This window comes from Balaenoptera borealis, assembly GCF_965194805.1.
Source record: "Balaenoptera borealis genome assembly, chromosome: 15".
Classification (NCBI taxonomy): Eukaryota; Metazoa; Chordata; class Mammalia; order Artiodactyla; family Balaenopteridae; genus Balaenoptera; species Balaenoptera borealis.
Genome location: NC_138871.1, coordinates 73,970,386 through 73,990,019, shown reverse-complemented (window position 1 = coordinate 73,990,019; position 19,634 = coordinate 73,970,386). Strand labels below are relative to the sequence as shown.

Below are 19,634 nucleotides of genomic sequence, written 5' to 3'. Positions count from 1 at the left end.
TCTTCCTGCCCTTCAAGAGCCCCATCTAGTTGAGTCAACCAGACACACACCTGAAAAATGAGATGAAATAAGAGCAATTTAAGGCCAAATGAGACTGTTTAAGGGAGGCAGAAAGTAAAATTACAACAAGAGCTGCTATTCTCGGAACGCACGCCCACCACTGTGCCTCAAAAATCTTTAATCTTCACAACAACTTACTGAAATAGGTATTATTCACCCCGGTTGGCAACGAGAAAACTCATGCTTAGAGAGGTTAAGTGATTTTCCTGAGGTCACACAGTCAGTAAATGAGAGAGATGAAATTTAAACTCCACTCTATTGACTCCTAAAAGCCTGTGCTTCTACCCACCGTGCAATCCCAGAGGACACATGCCAGTGGAGAGGAGACCCCAAGGCAGAGCTCAGCTCAACATAAAGACATTGCTACTAGCCCAGTGATGGGATAGGCTGAGTAAATGAGCCCCTGGCCCATGAGAGGTTCATAGGCTGCAGGGTCCCCTGGTACGTAAAAGAAGAATCTGGGCCTCAAAGGAGATTAGATAAATACATTCCAGATGGGAGATGCTGTAACTGGTAGGGAAGTGGGATTTGGAAGGGCTAGAATTTAAGAGGAAGGTCAGGAAGGTGGTAAATGTGTCAGCCACGATGCAGAGGTAGGGATCACAGGTGTGTCTGAAGGTAGTAAGTAAAGCTGATTGGCTGAAGCAAAGACCCTGTGTTGGTCAAATCTCCCCTTGCAATGGGCAAGGTCTAGCAAGGCGATGGGGTCGGGTTAAGAGGACCAGTGATTAGAAGTGGCCAGGAAGATTTGAAAAGGTGGGAAAGGTAGGGAGAAATGAGTGCCACATTCTCAGTAGAGTCATGGCACAAAGAGAGAAAACTCAATTTCTGCCTTTAAGAGCCAGGAGCCAGCTATCTGCATCCAGAAACAAGGGGTCAGGCCACCACGAGATCAGAAACTGGAAGCAAGAGCCAGGCTGGGGGTCCTTGGAAATGCTTCTGGCTGCAGCGTCCATGTCACAAGTGGTCTTCCTGCAGCTACATGGGTTAAAGGTGCAGGGGGCTGGGGGCAAACAGTGTTGAGAGTGGCAGACCCACTTCTACCCAGTGGGGCTGGCCTCAGGGGACAGACTTACCCCCAAGGTGCCCCCCAGCCATGGTACAACAAAGCCCTCAGAGGATGAATAGAGAATCAGCCCGAGACCAGAACAGCCCATTCAGTCCAGAGCACAGTGACACGGCGCCTGACTCAGAACAGCCATCTGGGCAGAGGCAAGGAAACTGCAGCTCTGAATCTGCTCTTGGCCATTTTCTAGAAATGGCTTCACTGGTTTCACTTGTTTAAAAAAAAAAAAGGAAAGGAAAGGAAGGAATATGGTCCAATTCCGAGGGCTAATTGCCTTTGCTCTCAACGAGAGCCCATGCTTTTTCCGGCAAACATGCTCTCCTGTCGCTGTGCCACCAGACCCACTCTCCGTTTCCAATCAGCCCTGAAAATAGCCCTTGATAGAGATAATAGGAAGAACAAAGAGAAATTTAGAGGAGCAGAGAGAGGGAAACAAGTCATGCCTAACAGGCAGCCCTGAAGTTGTTTTCATAAAGAACCCTTCAGTTAGTCCCTGATTTGTCTCCAAACAGCGAGGCATTCAGTAAATCCCAAGAAACAGACTTGGACCGAGACCAAAGGTTCTTTGACTTTTTTAGGTCATAGACTCATTTGAGAATCTGGAAAAGCACAGACCCTCTCTCTCACCAGGAAAATGCACATAAACACATATTCCATATATTAATTCAGGGGCTCAGAAACTCCACCGGAAGCTCCAACCACAGACCCTAAAGACCCTAGTTAAGAACCCATGATATAGGCAATCTCTTTTTTAAAGGCTTTCCTACTTATTTCTCTCTCTCCCTCTCTCTCTCTCTTTCTCTCTCTCTCCGAGTATACGTGTCTGTTTATAAGGAAAAGGTTGAGCTACATTTCTTCAGGCATAGTCTAAGGGATTTTTTTAAATTGTTCGATTTGAAATTTTGGAAGTCTTTCTGCAAATAACTGAGGGTGAGGGTCCAAAGAAGGGGGGTTGGTTCTACGTGAGCCATTCTCAGCAAAGACACTCACTGAGGGAGTCAACCCTCAGCCTTGGCACTCTCCCCTGCAGGCCTCAGCAAGAACAGGTGTATCACTAAAAGGCTAGTAATGGCCATGGGGTCTGGAGGGGCTGTGGGAGCCCAGAGCCTCACACCTGAGGAGAATGGTCTATGCCAGGGCTTCGCCAACTTTACTGTGGATCCAAATCACCTGGAGGTCTGGTTAAAACGCAGATTCTGCTTCAGTAGGCCCAGGGTGGGGCGGAGATCCTGCACGTCTAACAGCATCAAGTGATGGTGCTGCTTTGAGTAACAAGAGTCTATGCAACGATCAGCTCCATGCTGGGTCTGAGAGCAGGGGCAGAAGAGGGGCTGAGGGATAAGCAGGAACTAGAATATCAAAGAGAGAAGAACTCTTAGAAATGTTATAGTTCAATCTTATCATTTTACAGATGGGGACACTGAGGCCCAGAAACACTTGTTCAAGACCAAACAGCTGGTTGACAGCAGGGCCAGGATGCAAGTACAGATCATCTGACCTCCTGCCCATCTCCACCTTGCACTGGGGTCTGGCGAGAACCGGACAGTCTTCCTCTCTGGATTCCCAGGTCATCCTGGGTAGTACTCTGCCTCAGGCCTGCCCTCCAGGAGGCCCCCACTCAGCCTGGCACAGATCCAGGCACATGCAGGTGTCAGGGGGCATCTGTGATTCAGCCCACGAGGGACAGAGAGGCTTACCTGGGAGCAGCGCTAACTCGGGGCCTCTCCCTACACACTACATACAGACTGTCAGCCTAATAGGCCTGCGCCGAGCGCCTGGGGGAAAGTCAGTTCCAATCAGGCCACAACCCGTGGCCAGCAGTCAAATGCAGGGTGAAGGCAGGAGATGTGGCCTCTGCAGGAAGCCAGCCTGGCCCTCCTGCTCTCTCAAACGAGCTGACGCGTGGAGAAGGGGGAAAATGAAAACTGGACTTTCCCACAGCCAGCAACAAGGCCCCTCTTCTACTCCTTTTGTCCAAGAACACCATTAAAAAGATACTGCAGCTCCCTTGAGACCCTGAGCTGCAGATGCTTGGAGAACCAGTGAATCTTTAGCCAATGTAGGCCAGCCTCAAACTCCTGGCTTCCAATCTGTGACCACAGCCTCCGAGTAAATCAGGCAGGTTCCTTCTGAGGACAGAATCTACTCCCCTGTGCCTGTTGATCCTGGGTCACAAACACCCATTTAAAAGCATCACATGAGAGATTGTGAAGGCCATGCCATGACCGGGACCATGGGAATGCCACGCTGTCCTCAGAAACACATGTGCAGGGGCAGGGGTGCATCCCTAAGCAGTGACTCAAATTAATTCCACAAACCAGTAAGCACCTACTGTGAGCTACTCTACACTCTGCAGTTTCAGGGCCAAGGCAGCTTGCCTGAGCTGGTCTCATCTCACATAAACTGAAACCAAAGCTTCTCTGTTCCACTTTCTGCATCACACAGAAACACACAGCATAGATTTGGGGGTGATGCAGCCAAATTTAAAAGCAGGTGCCTTCAACAGCCTTTCAGAAAACATGCAGCAACCATTTGGAACTCTTCAGTTTGCCCCTCTCCCCCTGGAGAACATCCTCTCCACCTCCTGTTGCTCGCAAATTTGACACCATGAAAAAAAAAATCAGCGTCTAGCCCGCAGTTCACAGAATCAGACCTCCCTGCCCCTTTCCCCGAGATGCATGCAGGAGTGACTAGTTACCCTCTGAGTCCTGGAGAAGCATCAGTTTCCTCTGATGTTACTAGTACCCACAGCTTAGGATTGATGTAAAAACCATGAGATCATTCAAGTAAAGTACTCAGCCTGGGCCTGGCACAGAGTAGGCCCTCAATAAATGGCAGCTATTATGACCATGGTCCTGATGGAGGGAGCAAAAAAGTGGACTCAAGTACCCAAGAGCCACCATTGTTTCTGGACTCTACCAGCCCCAAAATGTTCTACTGAGACAGGATATGGCAGTGGACCACCCCACGTAGGAGGCTTTGAGACAAGGCCTGACTGGTGTCATTGGGCTGCAAAGGTTGCAGGTGTGGATGATGTGCTCTAGTCTAGTAAAGCACAACAGAAGTTACTTTGTCAATCACCTCTGAGGGAGGGGGTCTGCCAGAAGCGTAAGACTTCATTGGTGCTGCCATTGGAGCCTCGTCTTTTGTAGAGACTATTTTTAGCATAAATACTGTACACTCTGTTATATTGTCAAAACTGACAGATGAGCATTCTCGTGGCACCCACAGACCATGCATTCAATTGGGAAGATGTTAAGAAACGTTAGATGAGCTTCTCCCAACCGTGGCACAAAGAGCTGCTATGTATCACACGCCATGGCCACTGATATTCATGACAGGTGCCTCTGCCCTCTGTCCTCTGCCGTCTGTCATAGGTGTCCTGGCCTCTGAACTCTGCAGCTGGGATTCAGACTCGATTCCATGGTGGGCACATCTCAGTCGAACATTCAGCCAGGAGCAGCTGAGTCCAGGGAGGCCACGGTGGCAAAGCATTTGCAAAAACTATATTACAGGTAAGAGGTAAGAGGTGTACTATAGGTAAGACGGGATGAGAACTCCATAGTCATTGGGGGCCTGGCAAATGACCTGTGATTTCTCACCGTCCAGTCTCACAGCCCTGACGCCCTCCTTGGCCTCCCCCCAGGGGAGCCACTGCTTGGGGCCAAGTAGGGGGCAAGAAACTCAGTGCATCTATCACACAGGAAGACCCAGATCACTTCTCAGGTCCTCCTGAGACTAAGGAATTCTTTATCTGTTTGGTTAGTTGGTGTGACGTTTTCGTTTTTGTTTTCTATCCTCCTCCACTCACTATGTTCCTCTGACGGTATCCCTGCACTATAGCGCCCAGCACGTTATATTCTGCCCAGAATGCTTTTTTCCCTCTCATCACCCAGCTAATTCTACTCACTCTCTAGAGCTCTACAAGAACGTCAATTCCACAGCCAGGCTGTCTCTGGCCACCCAATTTAAGAGAGCCCTTCTATGATTCACTCTCAGAGCGCCCTGCGCTTTTCCTGCAAAGCATTTGCATTTATGGCTTATTTGTCTCCCTTATTAGCTTGCAAGTTCCCTGAAAGCGAGGACATGCCTCTTCTGTTTGCTTCTGTTTACAGTGCCCGGCACAAGGCCAGGCACAAAATCCAGCACAGAATAGAGATTCATTAAGCGATACTCACTGAGTCAAATGAATGAATGAAGGATGGATGGTTGGATACTTAAGAGGGGCCCAAGGATCATCTAGGTTGAAAGCCTCCAGAATTCTTCACATTCCTTAATCCACTGCATTCATCCTTAGAGGGAGAATCTTTTATCACCTAAAACGGGTGAAATGCATGCCTCTTTGTGGGGAAAAAAAAACATGAGCAAATGCAATCATCTGCCGTTTGGATTGACCAAAGAAGGGTCCAGGGAAGGGGAGGACCCCAAAATATCTTTTCAGACACTGAAGGGGTGCAAGCAGATCCACGCGAGGCCACTTTAAGTCTTGACACCCTAAATTCTAGGATTGCCAGTCTGCTACCGACAAATGACAAAAGCTGAGGGCTCAGTGGGCCTGGCTCAAGCCTCCCTCTCCTTCGCTCACTGTGTCACCGCGGGGGCCTGTCCCCTTGCTATTCCTCCCTGCTCCCCTGAGAGGTGAGCTCCCAGCTGTCGCCAGCATCACCATAACCAGATCCATGGCCAGGCGTCCTCAGTCAAGCCTACTTGGTTTTTGGCTTGATCACGATTATAGGAACAGTATTTTTCAACAGGAGGGCAGATTAACAAAGGTACTATCACACGACATAGAAGAATAAAGACGTGAGTACAAATAGAGAAGAAATAGTGAGGGACGGTGCCAGCTGCCTGCTGCAGATGTTTCGGATCTGGTCCCATTTATTTGTTCATCTGCATCATTCTGCATGCCAGAGGGGCCAGGCACGGTGATAGGTACTGGCTGGTGGAAAGGGAGAGCTGGGTCAGGGGACTCAAGGAATAAGCAGGCCCAGGCCTGGCGGGCACTATAAGGCCAGTAAATCATGTTACTGCAACTGAGGCAGGCTGGGAAGAGCCCAGGGAGGGCTGGCATCCCTGGAACATTCTTCTCTCCCCAAGGGTGGGAAATTACTAAACAAGAGGTGTAGTCAGGCATGCCGGCAAGTGGGCCATCAAGGACTGGATTAGAAGGAAGAGAAGAAGCCCCAGGCCACACATGCATGAGAGAAAAAAGGGAAGCGACAGAGTCGGGGGGGGGGGGGGGGGGGGGGGGGGGAAGGAGTTAGGTCCAGAAACCTTGACAGGAACTGCTCCTTGTAGAGCAGAGGACATCAGAGCTTGTTGGAGCCCAGAGATCCATTCCCAGGTAAAGGGTGGGGAGAGGTGGGAGATAAAACCCCCCGGTCATCTCACAAGGCCCACAGATGGCAGAAAATCCTAACAGGAGGAGGTACAGGGGAGGTCAGGAGACAAAGTGGCAGAGAGACAGAGGCAGACAGAGAGACAGAGTTCACTGAGAGAACGTTGCTGCCCAGGTTGTTACCAGGCATGATACTGGCCTCCTGAGAGCGGATCCAGCCTTGCCCCCAGCCCTGGACAGTCACTAGTCTCCTTCTTTTTATTTTTTTTTTTAATGAACTAGTCTCCTTCTGTGAGGAGTTCGCTACCAAGAGCTGTGGAAGGTCCCAGATCATATCCTCTTGCAAGCTCACAAGTTAGCCACAGTTTTACAGATGTGGGAAGAAGACATGAGACTCTTGGATCAGAAACAAAGCTCTTTATCCCTCACGGTCCAGCAGGTAGCACGAGCATCGCGTCTGCACTGGTGCCTCCGGTCCACCCACGGGGACGACGTGGAGGGGCCCAGAGGGACGCTGCACACACAGTGGGTTTGCTCCCCGGCCGACGGAATCCAAGCTTAGGAAACCTGAACCTTTTAAAATGGGCATAAACCTGCCTGAGGGAGCTATTGTCTTTACTGGAGGGTAAAAATACCTGCCATCTGTTCCTCAACCCAGAGGGAGACACTGTCTGCTTCTTCCAAGGCTGCGTGCTATACAAATATCCCCAAAGACAGAATCTAGAACAAAGGCCGTCAGTGCCTCTGCTCACAAGACTTGCAGGAATGCAAGAAACCCCCAGAGAATTATCTCCCAACACTCACAAACTGCAGAGAGATAGATTCCTACCGTCCCAAGACAGCTCCCATCTCGCCCCTGGGGAGAGCACAGGATAGAGCAGGCAGGGCTGCTTCAGGAAGAGAAAGTCCTCGTGCCTAATCTTGAGGGATGGCAGAGACAACCTCACGCTATGGTTGGCTCGTCCTGAAGAACGCCTCTTCTATTGCACTATTCCTCCTCTATTCCTCTATAATTCCACTTTAAAACATGGGTCTGCCAGGGTACAGAGAGGCAAGGAACCATGCATGAGCAAACAGAATTCCCCCTGCCCTCCTCCAGGGAAAAAGATGCTCTAGAGTCTTTTTAAGATTGCCTAGAATCTGAATCACATTCGAGGCCATTCTCTGGCCACTGAATGAGCACCCGTTACAGCTCCCAATCTCCTTCCACTCTGTCTGTGGCACATGGCATTCCACCCCGCGGTAATGGTATCCCCGGAGTTCTCCAAATACAGCCTGGAGGGTCTTGCCCTCCAGGTTCACGCCCTGAAGCAGCCAGAGGGGTAAGGGGGCCTGCACATTTGCCTTTCTCTTCACAACAGGGAAGTGGTGAGAAATTTAGAACTGGGTCACCTGGCTTATCTTCTGCCCTCATTGAGAAGATTAATTCACAAACCTTGCATTCAGAAGGCAGGTCAGATGGCCATTTCAGTGACTCCTCAGATCATTTTACCTTTACCTATGGGGGCCCACCCATCAGCCAGGATCACTCAGGGTCACTCTTCTGAATTATAAGTCACAGCGCATGACACCACCAGCCCTTTCTCACAGAATTTAGAGCAGAGGTGCACATGCCACAGTACAGGATCCCCCATCTGAACAGCCCCCTCCTAGGAGCTCTCTCAAGGTTTCCACAAGCCCCTAATCTTCTGTCCCTCTCCCCAGGATCTCTTAAACAAATGTTATATGTTCAATTATTGCATTGGCCTATTTAATTGATTTATATGCACTTTAAAAAGCTTTACACTGTGCAGGAAACACATCTATCATAATCCTTGACTGAATTGGAGAAAGGGAATTAAAATTTATTGAGCACTTATTATGTGCCAGGTAATACACAAGGTACTTTACATACATTACTGAGTTTAATCCTCACAACTGCCCTGTGAAGTGGGTATTTTTTCCTACTTAGCAGATGAAGAAATTGAGACCTATAGAGGTTAAGGGACTTGCCCACAGTTACAAAGCATCAGCTGGAAGAAGCAGGACTCAACTGCAGCTCTGATTCCAAGCCAACATCTACTTCGGGGTTTAAATACCAAGTGTTTCTATAAAAAGTTACGAATAAGGAATGTACCCCTTATCGTAGCATTGTTTCATTGAGGAAATAAATCCAATTGGCATTGTTCCCTTGAACCACATCTTTTACTACAACTGAACATGCCCAAGTGCACCATTTCACAGTAATGGGGGGAGGGGGAGGGATGAGGAAGGGGCCGCTGAGGGATAAGGTAGGGGTGCTTACAAAGCCCGAGAGTTTTCTCTCTGAATATTAACACTTCTTAGAAAATTCTCACTATTGAAAAAACTCTTCCACTATTTCTACTCAATGCCATTGTGAAGGGGTATAGAGAACATTCGTTCATCCAACAAGGGTTTATATATGATAAGTCACTGTGTGTAGGTACAAGGAGACAGCAAAGAACCAGCCACTCATGGTCCCTCAGAGCCCACATTCTAGAAGCTGAAGTGGTGCTCAAAGTCTGAAACAGCCAGTTAGGCACAGCCCTGAGCAGACAGAACAGACACAGGTGTCAGTGCTGGGCAGAGTCCAGGGGAGGGGACAGCTGATCCAAGACCCAGGTGACAAGAGGAGAAGCCCTGTACCTTCCCTTCATGGCAGAGGTGAGCACCGTCAGTCCACCACGTGCAGCCCCAAGACCAAAGTAAGGCTTGGTCTGTTAGTCTGGGTTCTCCAGAGAAACAGAACCAACAGGATGAGATAGATAGATAGGTAGATAGATAGATAGATAGATACATAGATAGATACATAGATAGATACATAGATGGAGAAAGAGGTAATAAGGAATTGCTTAATGACATTATGGAAGCTGAGAAGTCCCAAGAGCTGCAAATTTACAAGCTGGAGACCCAGGGGAGCCAATGGTAAAGTTCCACTCCAAGTTCAAAGGACTGAGAACCAGAAGAGCCAATGGTGTAAGCTCCAGTCTCAGTCTGAGTCTGAGTCCAAAGGCAGGCGAAGGCCAATGTCCCAGTTCAAAGACAGTCAGAGAGAAAAGCATTCCTTCTTCGTCACAGGAGGGTCAGCCTTTTTGTTCTATTCAGGCTTTCAGCTGATTGGATGAGGCCCACCCACATTGGGGAGGGCAATCTGCTTTACTCAGTCTATCAGCTCAAATGTTAATCTCATCCAAAACACCCTCACACACCCAGAACACACCCAGAATAGTGTTTGACCAAATATCTAGGCATCCCACGACCCATCAAGTTGACACATAAAATTAAACATCACACTTGGGCAAGTATTTACCCCTTTACTAAGTAGAACCAGACTGCTGAGTTCTTTGATTTTTGCATCTGTTTTGTAGTTTTTCTGTCTCTTATTACCAGACTGTCTGCTGTCACTGCTGACGGTCACTGCCCTTGCCCACAGAAGGACCTCTCCTCACTTCTAATTCAATCTGGGTTTGAAAAACAAGAGTGCTACTCTAGTTGGAATTTAATAACCTTGAAGGAATCCACAGACCTGGAGGTAAAATGTTTGAGATGTAGGGCAAATATTTTGTGACATCTCTTTTATCTTCTCACAGGGAACTTTTTTTTGCATCTGTTCTGATTCTTAGAGCTGTGAGCTAGATAAGGCAAGTTACCAGAGAACATGAAGACTTTCTGTATGAGGATGAGTCAAACAAAATTGAAATCACAATAGAGGGCAAGTCATGGGTAGAAATGTTTTCACAACTTCAGGGGGCAATTTGGTATTCAGGAATCACAAAACACAACAAATGTGAAAACAGGCAGCTAAACAGAACCAATCCTCCTAGCTTTCTTGTCTATTTAAATTATCCTAGGAAGAATAATTTCCTCCAAAGCCAACAGAATGAATCTTCACTGTGACTTCCCAGGCAATAAGCTAGTCAGATCCCACCAAAGAGTTTCCAGAAACAATGGGTTTTTTACTTTTAAAAACGATCAGAACATTCAGGACTTAACACACACACAAAAGTAGCAACCATTCTGCTTTGGCACCATTTTATCAAGTGTGAGTGTCAAAATTTTTATAGCTTCAAATTAACAACAAGGAGCTGTAATTTTTGTATTTGTTTGTTTAAAAGACCAGCAGAGAGTTTTCTTTTTGCTTGTTTAAGCTTCATTTAATTCACGCTCCAACCTGCCCCTCTTTGATTGCATTTCCAAATCCTAAATAAAAGTGATAACTCTTTCTGCCAATTGTAACAAACTGCTGGTGCCAGTTATTGCTTTTTGAAAGAAAAAAAAAAAAAGCAAAAGCAAAAAAATCTTTTAATACTTAGCTGACAGCTTTATCCAAAAGGGGGGAGAAAACCCTGGCCTTTCAAAGCCACCCGATATATCTGTAACAACCTCTTTACTGAGTTCATGTATCTTCTTTATTGTTCTTCATAAACAGGCTATTGGATCTCTCTAGCCTGCAATGTGAAAAATGAAAGAATTTCCTCCCATCCATGCCTCTCTTATCTCATAATTGTTTTGTTCTGAGGTAGGGGAGACCCGTATAAATGTCTCTGCTATTTTATATGTCCTCTCCAAGCCCATTCATGCTTTTCTCCAGGGCTTTTGACTCCTGTTCTGTTTCTGCCTGAACCTCTATCTGCTTACTGTTCTCCACATCAAACCCCACGAAAGTGTTTGAGATTTCATTTTAGAGGGTGATGTAAGAGAGATAAGAGTCAAAGGCATTTGAAAAGCCACTTTCCAGCGTGTCTGTGCTGCATAGGTTGGAGGGAGAGACGCAGCTTACCTGACATCACAGAGAACATCCTGGTTCAGGTCTGCGACGTCCACTTCTCTTCTCTGTTCTTTCCAGAGGGCTGTGCAGCTGTGCGTTCTGCTCCGGCTGCTGCAGCTTCAGCGGCTCCTCCGTCTCTCTGAGCTCCAGCCTCATCATTGTCCCCAAGAAGCTGAGGTCTGCCCACGACAAGAACAGCCCTTGTCAGGGACAGGCAGGTCTGAGCGCCTGTGGAATGGCTTGTTGGGGAGGAGGCAAAATTCTTCCATGTGGTTAATTGTCCTATAAATGTAGGAGATGCACACTCCAGGAAAAGGTCACGGAAAGGAGTCTGGAGGGGGGAAAAACTGCTCACTAAACCTCAATTCCTTGATGATATGCATCAGAGTGAGCATCTCAGACTTGAGTACTGAAGCAGTTCCATGCAGTGAAAAAAACCATGAACACTCATTAGTTAGGCTTGGCTGTGATACTGCTGTGTAACAAATAATCCCCAAATCTCAGTGGCTTACAACAGACATTTCTTTCTTTTCACTCTTGGGTCCGCAGGTTGGCTGAACTCAGCTGGGCTTGGGTTAGGTCTGCTCCATGTATCTCTCCATCGTGGAACTGTGACTCACACAGGGTATACATATCTCATGGTGAAGGCAGGAGCACCAGAGGACAAGCTCAAACATTTGAGGCCTGGGCACACCCCCACTTCTGTGCACTGCTTACATGGCCATGCTGGAAGTAAGTGAGGCAAATAAGCATACACCATCCTGAGGAGGAAGAAAGAGGGGATATTGAGTGAATATTTGTTCAACAACAATCCTCTCTAACACACACACACACACACACACACACACACAGAGAGAGAGAGAGAGAGAGAGAGAGACTTACAAGGTCAGAGAGAACTGCTTTTCAGGGAGGCAACAGTCCTGCAAAATAGGAATTGCCTGCTCTTCCTACCTGCCCCTGGCTGTTTGCAGCAGTTCAACAAAGACATTTTTGGATCTGGGACTGAAAGCGACTTTAAATGTCATCTAGCCCTACATCTTCACCACAAGAAGTTTCTAGTAACAGCTCCAGTGACAGGGAGATCACTTTCTTCAAGGCAACCCACTCCAAGCACACAAAATGAGTTTCCTTCTCCAGTATAGCAATGCCTCAGATGTCAGTGGCCAGCTCTTAGGTACCCCCTAAGCCTTCTGTTCTCCAAGTGAAAGGCCCTGGGTGTCTTTCCCTCAAAGCCCATGGTTTTGAGTCACAATTTCCTCCAGGCACGTGCTATGTGTTAATGCACTCCTAATGTTGGGAACCAGAGCTCCAGAACCACAACATGTGTATAAGCAGAGCAAGGCGATCCTCTCCCCCATTCTGAGCCAGCATCCACCAGACAGGAACCATTCATATGTCTTCCTCAGGTTGAGCTTAAAGTCATCTCAAGTCAAAACAGTCTTACGTGTGTTGCTAAACCATTCATCAGTCAACCAATTATGGAGTGCTTAGGATACAGCCTGCATCCTGCGAGGTGCTGGGGACACTGTGGTCAACAAGGTTGACGTACGTAGTTCTGGCTCTCATGGAGGCTACTTGGAGAGACAGATAAGAAATAAGTAAAGAGACCAAAAAATAAGAAAATGGAAATACAAACTATGAAGATAAAGAATAGATAATGGGAGGAGGGAAAAGGGAAAGCTGTATGAGATACGGTGGCCAGGGAAGGCCCCTCCAAAGAGGTGAATCCTGAAGCCCGGGGAGAAGGCCGACAGGAAGAGGGCAGGGAGGAGCCCTGGAAGCCGACTGGGCAGGATGCGGCCCTGCAGGATGAAGGATGGAGATGTGAAGGTAGGCCAGGTGGCCAGGCCTGGTGAGTGGCGAAGGGGGCACAAGGAGCGGGCAGAGTGTCAGCAGGTCTGGTTGGCCGTGAAGGGAGCAGAGTTTATTCTGAGCACAGTAGGAAGACACTGATGTGCTCTAAGCAGCAGAGGGCATGACGTGACGTGGATCTGGAGCAGCATCCCTGGCATTCCGAGTGTGTGCATCCAAGTGTGTACATCCGAGTGTGTGCATCTGAGTGTGTGCATCCGTGCACGTGGATCCGTGCAGTCCTCTGTGGAGAGAAGGCCCAGCCGGAGAACTTGATGTCTGTCCCAAATGAGTTTCTCTTTGTAAATTTAGGCCCCTTGGTCCAGCCTGTCGGCCAACAGCCAACTTTTCCTTGCAGCTCTGTGCCACCAACACAGGCCAGACCAGGAGGAAATGTGACTCTAACGGGTGAACAGCAGAGTCCTCGGGCACATCAACTGAGATAGAAAAAGTATAAAACTCTGACAGAAGAACTTTAAAAGCAGAGCCTTCAGCAGCCATGATTTTCAGGAACAAATGGTTCATCTTCCTAAACACCCAGCCCAATGTTGAGGAACAGATCCTGGGTGATGAGCAACAGGGGTATAAAACTGCACCCTTGGGAAACAGAAATGCAAAGCACTGTCCGAACCAGATGAGCTGGAGCCTGCCTGCAATCAGCCAGAAACCCCTGGAGTCTTGTCTGACCGGGAGGAAGAGGTCTCTGTGCCCTGCTTCTGCCAGACTCACCAACATGTCTGTGTGACCCCTGCTTGGTGGGCTGGTGCTCTGCCCAATGGGGTAGCACTGCTTCCACCTTCTCCACCAGCCATCCCCGTGGGTCACTGCACGGGTGTGGACCATGCGGATAGGATGGGCAGAGACCAGAGGACTAGTGAGGAAGTAGGGGGCCCTTCGAGCACAGCAAAGTGGGCAAGGACACTTAAGAATCTGACCCGGGGGGATAAAGGAGAAGCTGTCAGCATAGATGAAGCAGGCAGAGGAGATGCCGTGGACAATTAGAGGCTTAGAGTTACTTGGGACTCTCTCCTGAGCCCATGTGCAGGAAGGCTCTTAGATATGCAGGAGACACCTGCTGATTTGCTAGGAGCCAAGGAAGGCCAGGCAAGCCTCACCTGACCAAAAAAAAAAAAAAAAATAGATATAGAAATAGAGATATTTAGATACATATAGGTATATAGATATCTATAGATACAGATGTATAGATAGAGATATTGATACAGATGTATCTTCCCCCGAACGCATCTTGTTTTCAGTGAGTGACCTCCCCCAAGGAACCAGGAGCTCTGGAAAGGGAAGTAATGACTGAGACCCACACCTGGAGGCGGGCACAGCTTTTGTGGGTGGGGACAGAGATAAAGAGAGCGCCATGCAACTGAAGGATGCTCCAACTCACCCCTTGCTTTTCTCTGCTTCCTCCCCCGCCCAGCCTCAGGGGTACTCTGTCCTTTGTCCCATCGTATCCTTCTTCCTTACTTCAGCCTCCTGGTCTTGTCTGAATAACACAAAGACTTCAAGGGTCAAACCCAAATTATCGAGAAGGAGGTGTTTCAACCTTCTTATCCTCATTACATTTTTCAGAGAGAAAACAGGTTTTAAATCAATATGTACGGTATAATCCGATCTTTAAAAATATATTATTTATTACTATAAGGGGCAGAGTATTTATATGTGCATATAAACAGAGGGGAAAAAAGTCTGACAGGACACAGAGGATTTTTAGGGCAGTGAAACTCTGTATGATACTGTAAGAGGGGGTACATGTCATTTATACGTGTTTCCAAATCCACAGAACGTACAACACCAAGAGTGAACCCTAATGTGAGCCATGGGCTTTGGGTGATAATGATGCGTCAGTGTAGGTTCATCAGCTGTAACGAATGTCCCCTCTGGCAATCATGGCGGAGGCTGTGCAGGTGGCAAGGCAGGAAGTATGTGGGAACCCTCCATACCTTCCTCGCAACTTAGCAGTGAACCTAAATTCACATCAGGTTTTTTTCTTTAAAAAATATAATCTTTATATTTTAAAAACTTTAGCAGATATTTATCAGACAGATCACAGTCTTCTGAGTTCATTCATTCCCTTGGATATTTATGGGGACCTTCTGTGTTAGACACTTTACCAGAACTGAGCATCAGAATTTAATTAAAATGATTTACTTTTCTTTCTTCATTCTCTCTCTTTCTTCTTGCTTATCTCTCTTTTCTCATTTTGCAAGTCAACATGTAATGATAATGAACCAAAGAAAAAGAGTTTCAGAGCAAGGCCTCCTCCTTTCCCAGCTCTCACACCCCAGGCTAGGCATCCTGGTGGAGAAGCTTCAGACTTCTGCTGTAGTGTTTGGACGTGAGGTTCCTGCTCTGCTCTTGGCCCTGGAATCCCCTCGGAGCTCAGAGGAAGCCCCACCCGGCCTCCCCAGTCCCCCAGGAATCCCCAGGGCTGGGATTTGGGCGGCTGTTCAGAGCCCTGTCATCTCACCGAGGTAATATGGCTCTCAGTTCATGCAGCACTGGAGAGGGGGCAAAGGAGACAAATGGAATTTCTGCTCAGTGACTTGGTGATAATAATAAATAAGGCCTTTTCTCCAAAGACTTGAAATCTGTTGGCTCATTTCAAGGCACAAAATTATTCATTTAAAAACTCCTCCCCACAGACTTGAAGTAGGTGGGGGATTAGTAATCATTAACCCCATTTTGCAGATGGAGAAACCAGGACCCAGCAGGAGCTGGAGCTCATAACCACTGGCAAAGCAGGTGTCCTGACTCCCCGGCCAGTGCCCTGTTTGGAGAGGGTGCAGTCACAGCCTCAAGCTGGCACTGGAAGCACAGGCCCAGAAGGTCATGGCTGTATCCTCAAGAGTCAATGCTGAATTCTCCACCTATTCCTCTAACTGTTTCCCTCCTCTGACTCTGAGCTCCCAGAGGACCCGAAAACCATTTCTTCCTCTTTCTCTGTCCTCCCAAGACTGAGCAGACTGAGGGCAGGGTCCAGACACTCCCTCTGCTTCCCTCACGCTGAATGTGCTCAGGACAGGGCTCCCCAAAGGCCCCCGATGCTTGGTGATCAATGATGCATGGATCGGCTGAACCGTGGCGGAATGACTTCCCTGGTCCAGGCTCTTATATTTGCCAGGAGAATACTGCCTGGGAGGCAGAGGCAATCATGTGGCTCCGAGCAGGGAGAGGACATCCTTCCTTCTCCTGCTCTGCCTTTGCCTGTCAGAGCTTCCAGCCTCGGGTAACCATGGTAATCACCAGCATTAACCACGGCAGTGACAGGAGCCTCAGCAAGCCAGCTCTGACCTGCTCCCACTGCAGATGGTGTCCTGGCTTCCTGCAGCACATCGGTCCCCAGTTCGTACCCCTGCTGCCTGTACCCAGGGGCTGCAAAGGATGGTCTGTCTACCAGACCCAGGAGTCAACGCTGGAGGGAGAAAACGGCCCTAAGCCTCCTGCACCATCAGCAGGACCTGGGTCAGAAGAGGTCGAGGATGTGGCCCAAGATCTTAGTGGCCATGATGGTGGTGCCCAAGGACCAGGGCTTATTTCCTGCACTCCCTGTCCTGTCCCAGCCCTGCCTTCAAAGATGGCAGCCATCAGCTGTCACCACAGGAGGCCAGCCTGACCTTAACCTATGGGTGCCCCTCAGGGCAGGAATTTGGGGCATCCTTGACTTAAGGGCCATGCCAAAAAAGCCGCAGCTGAGCCATTCTTGCGAAATTTGGGTGCTGCCCCTCTGACCCTCCCCACCGTGCCCATCAGCTCCACTGGCTCCACGTCCGAGACATCGGGAGACAGCTTACCATGTCCCCAGGTCTTCATACCAGCTACATGTCCTACCAGCCCGGCCTCACTTCTTCCTAAGCCCTGCTCCCCACCTCCCCCTCCTATGAAGCATTAAACTTTTTTCCAGGTGGCACGGAGCTGAGGCACTGCCCAGAACCCAGGGGCCTGTCCTTTGCAGCTCTGAGGGCCAGTCCAGATTGCCCACGGGGGACAAACAGAGGCCTTTTCCCAGGTCCTCGGGTGCGAGGAGCAAAGGACAGCTTCTGTGAGCTACCAGAATCCCTGCTGCAGCCGCCCCAGGATTTGCAACAGGCTTGTGGCCGCATCCGGGACTGAAGGGCTCTGCAAATTCCTGACAAACAACACTAAGGATGGTTGAGCCCAGCTGCTCCCGAGAAATCTTTAAATGGGAAAGGGCAAAAGAATGAACCGCCCTCCCACCCCCCCCCACCCCCCCAAGCCCTGGCTGCCGCCCAGCCTGGCTTCAGCCGGGAGCCCAGCGCCGGTGACGGAGAACGACGCGGCGCTCCCTCTAGCGGCGAAGCTCCCGCACAGCGCCTCGCGTCTGCCGGCGACCCTTCCCGCGTGCAGACGCTCCCCGGGGACCGCGCTCCTGTCCTCGTCTCCCGAGTGCAAGCGGTGAACCGGTCAGCTCTGAGGAGCAGGGCCGCCTCACCTGGGCCAGAGGGAGGTCCGTGCCACAGCGGAGGAGCCCCTCCGGCCTCGAGCCGCTCCCAGCCGGGAGTTCGCAGCAGATCCCCTGACCCGGGGTGAGGCCGCCAAGCTGCCCTCTGCCTGGGTGAGGCCAGTAACGGGCCAGGAAAGCTGCGTGGCCTGCCCCAAACTGAGACCTCTACAAGGTCTCCGGGCTGCTTTGCCAAGCCAAGCAGCACTGACGGCTGAAGCAAGAAGCTTCGCAGGACCACCTGCCCCACCCCTACCCCCCCCATCGACCCCCATCGCCAGCAGCCCGCTCCCAGCCCCTACCCCGCTGAGCTACCACAGTTGGGTCACGTGCCCCACCCACCCCTTGGGGACGCACTCTCTTATTCATCTCTGTATCCTCAGCACCACGCACAGTAACTGTCTGTTGAATTCATGTACGAATGAAGAAATAGAACAGCATTTGCTGTGACAAAAGATGTTCCTCTACACAAAGACGATCTGTTTTGCCAGAATCCACAGGAGACTCGATCTGTGCCGAGGAAGTTACGTTCAGTCTTGACTGTGCTCATCCTCTCCACACCTCCTCTTCACCCTGCTCTGCTCCTTGAGGAGGAAGGCCCTGTCTACTTTATCTCTGGGTGGGGGTCTCCAGAAGAATGCAGAGAAAAGACTTAAGTGAAGAAGGGAGGGAGGACGGGATGAAGAGAGAAGGGAGAGAGAGAGATGGAGGACCTATTATTCATGTCCAATCAAAGCTGGCTTTTGATTCACACCCACTCTGATTGGCCTGTCCAGTCATGACATCATCAGAGAGCCAGGGGTGCTCTTATTCTAATTTAATTAATCAATGTTAGTAGCTTTATAGAAGTATAATTCACATACCATACAATTCACCCACTTAAAGTGCAATTCCATGACTTTTGCTCTATTCAAAGAGCTGTACATCCATCACCACCACCATTTACATGACCCCAAATAGAAACTCCACACCCATTCACAGTCACTCCACATCCCCTCCCAATCCCCCAGCCCTAGGCAACCACCAGTCTACCTTCTGTCACCATGGATTTGCCCATTCTGGACATTTCTTGTAAATGGAATCATACAATTTGTGGTCTTTAGTGACTGGCTTCTTTCATGTAGCATAGTGTTCTCAAGGACCATCGATGTTGTAGCATGTGTCAGAACTTCATTTCTTTTTATTGCCTAATAATAGTCCATGGTATGGATATATACATTTTGTTTATCCATTTATCAGTTGATGGACAGTTGGGTTGTTTCCACGTTGGGCTCTTACAAATAATATTATTTTTCTAGTAATAAAAACCAAAACCGTTTGATGTTCCCCCTGCCTCCGAAGAGGATATGAGGTAGTTTACCCTAAAAATGGCAAAGCTACAATCAAATCCAAGGCTATTCGCATATTACTGTTTAATTTTGAACTTCCTCCGTGTCTCAGACAGGGTGCTAGGGACTTTCACAAAACATTATCTGTTTTTGACAGAAAATTTTGAGCTAATTTTTGCATGACAATTGAGTCTCAATTTACCCGTAAGCTTCTTAACAGCCAAGGCAAAAAGGGAAGTATAAGGAAATGTACATTATATTGCTGTCCCGCTGGTATCACTGTTGGATTCGAAACAGCTCCCTCATTCACTCTTCTCCTAGAGTGAGGAGAGCAGAGCTGCTCTTTGGTTCTCCATCAAGCATGGAGCCTTATTCCGCCCCGCGCCATGCTCATTAGCCATGTACTCAGTCAACCACTGACATCACCAATACCATTAACTGGTTTGCCCAGCACTTTCATACCCGTGATCTCTTTTAACCCAGTGGGGTAATGCCTGAGCTGTATTACTAGCCCTATGCTGCAGGTCTTCAGTGTTTCTTCAACAAATGTTTGTTACAAGTCAAATACTATGAGTCCAGGTGAACAAGATAGAAACAGCATTGCCCTCCCAGAACTCACGGCCCAGAGAGGAAACCAGACACTAAACAAGTAGACAACTAAGTAATCCCCAAAGCCAAAGTGCTGGGAATAAAACTAACAGCGAGTAGTGATGGAGAATATCAAAGTGCGTGGAGAACATACTCCCAGGAGC

General features: G+C 48.9%; 1 protein-coding gene across 2 annotated transcripts in view; it reads right to left on the bottom strand.

Moving 5' to 3' along the window:
- The window catches only part of LOC309612569 (uncharacterized protein), a 452,870-nt gene extending 435,622 nt beyond the window's left edge, over positions 1 to 17,248 (bottom strand). For both annotated transcript variants that reach the window (XR_014235281.1, XM_082358452.1), the window contains exon 1: positions 11,245 to 17,248. Coding sequence is in view for 1 of the 2 variants with exons in the window: in XM_082358452.1 (XP_082214578.1) it covers positions 11,245 to 11,263 (19 nt within the window). In the remaining variant the exon portion in view is untranslated. The remainder of the gene's footprint in view (positions 1 to 11,244) is intronic.
- Positions 17,249 to 19,634: the final 2,386 nt, after the last annotated feature.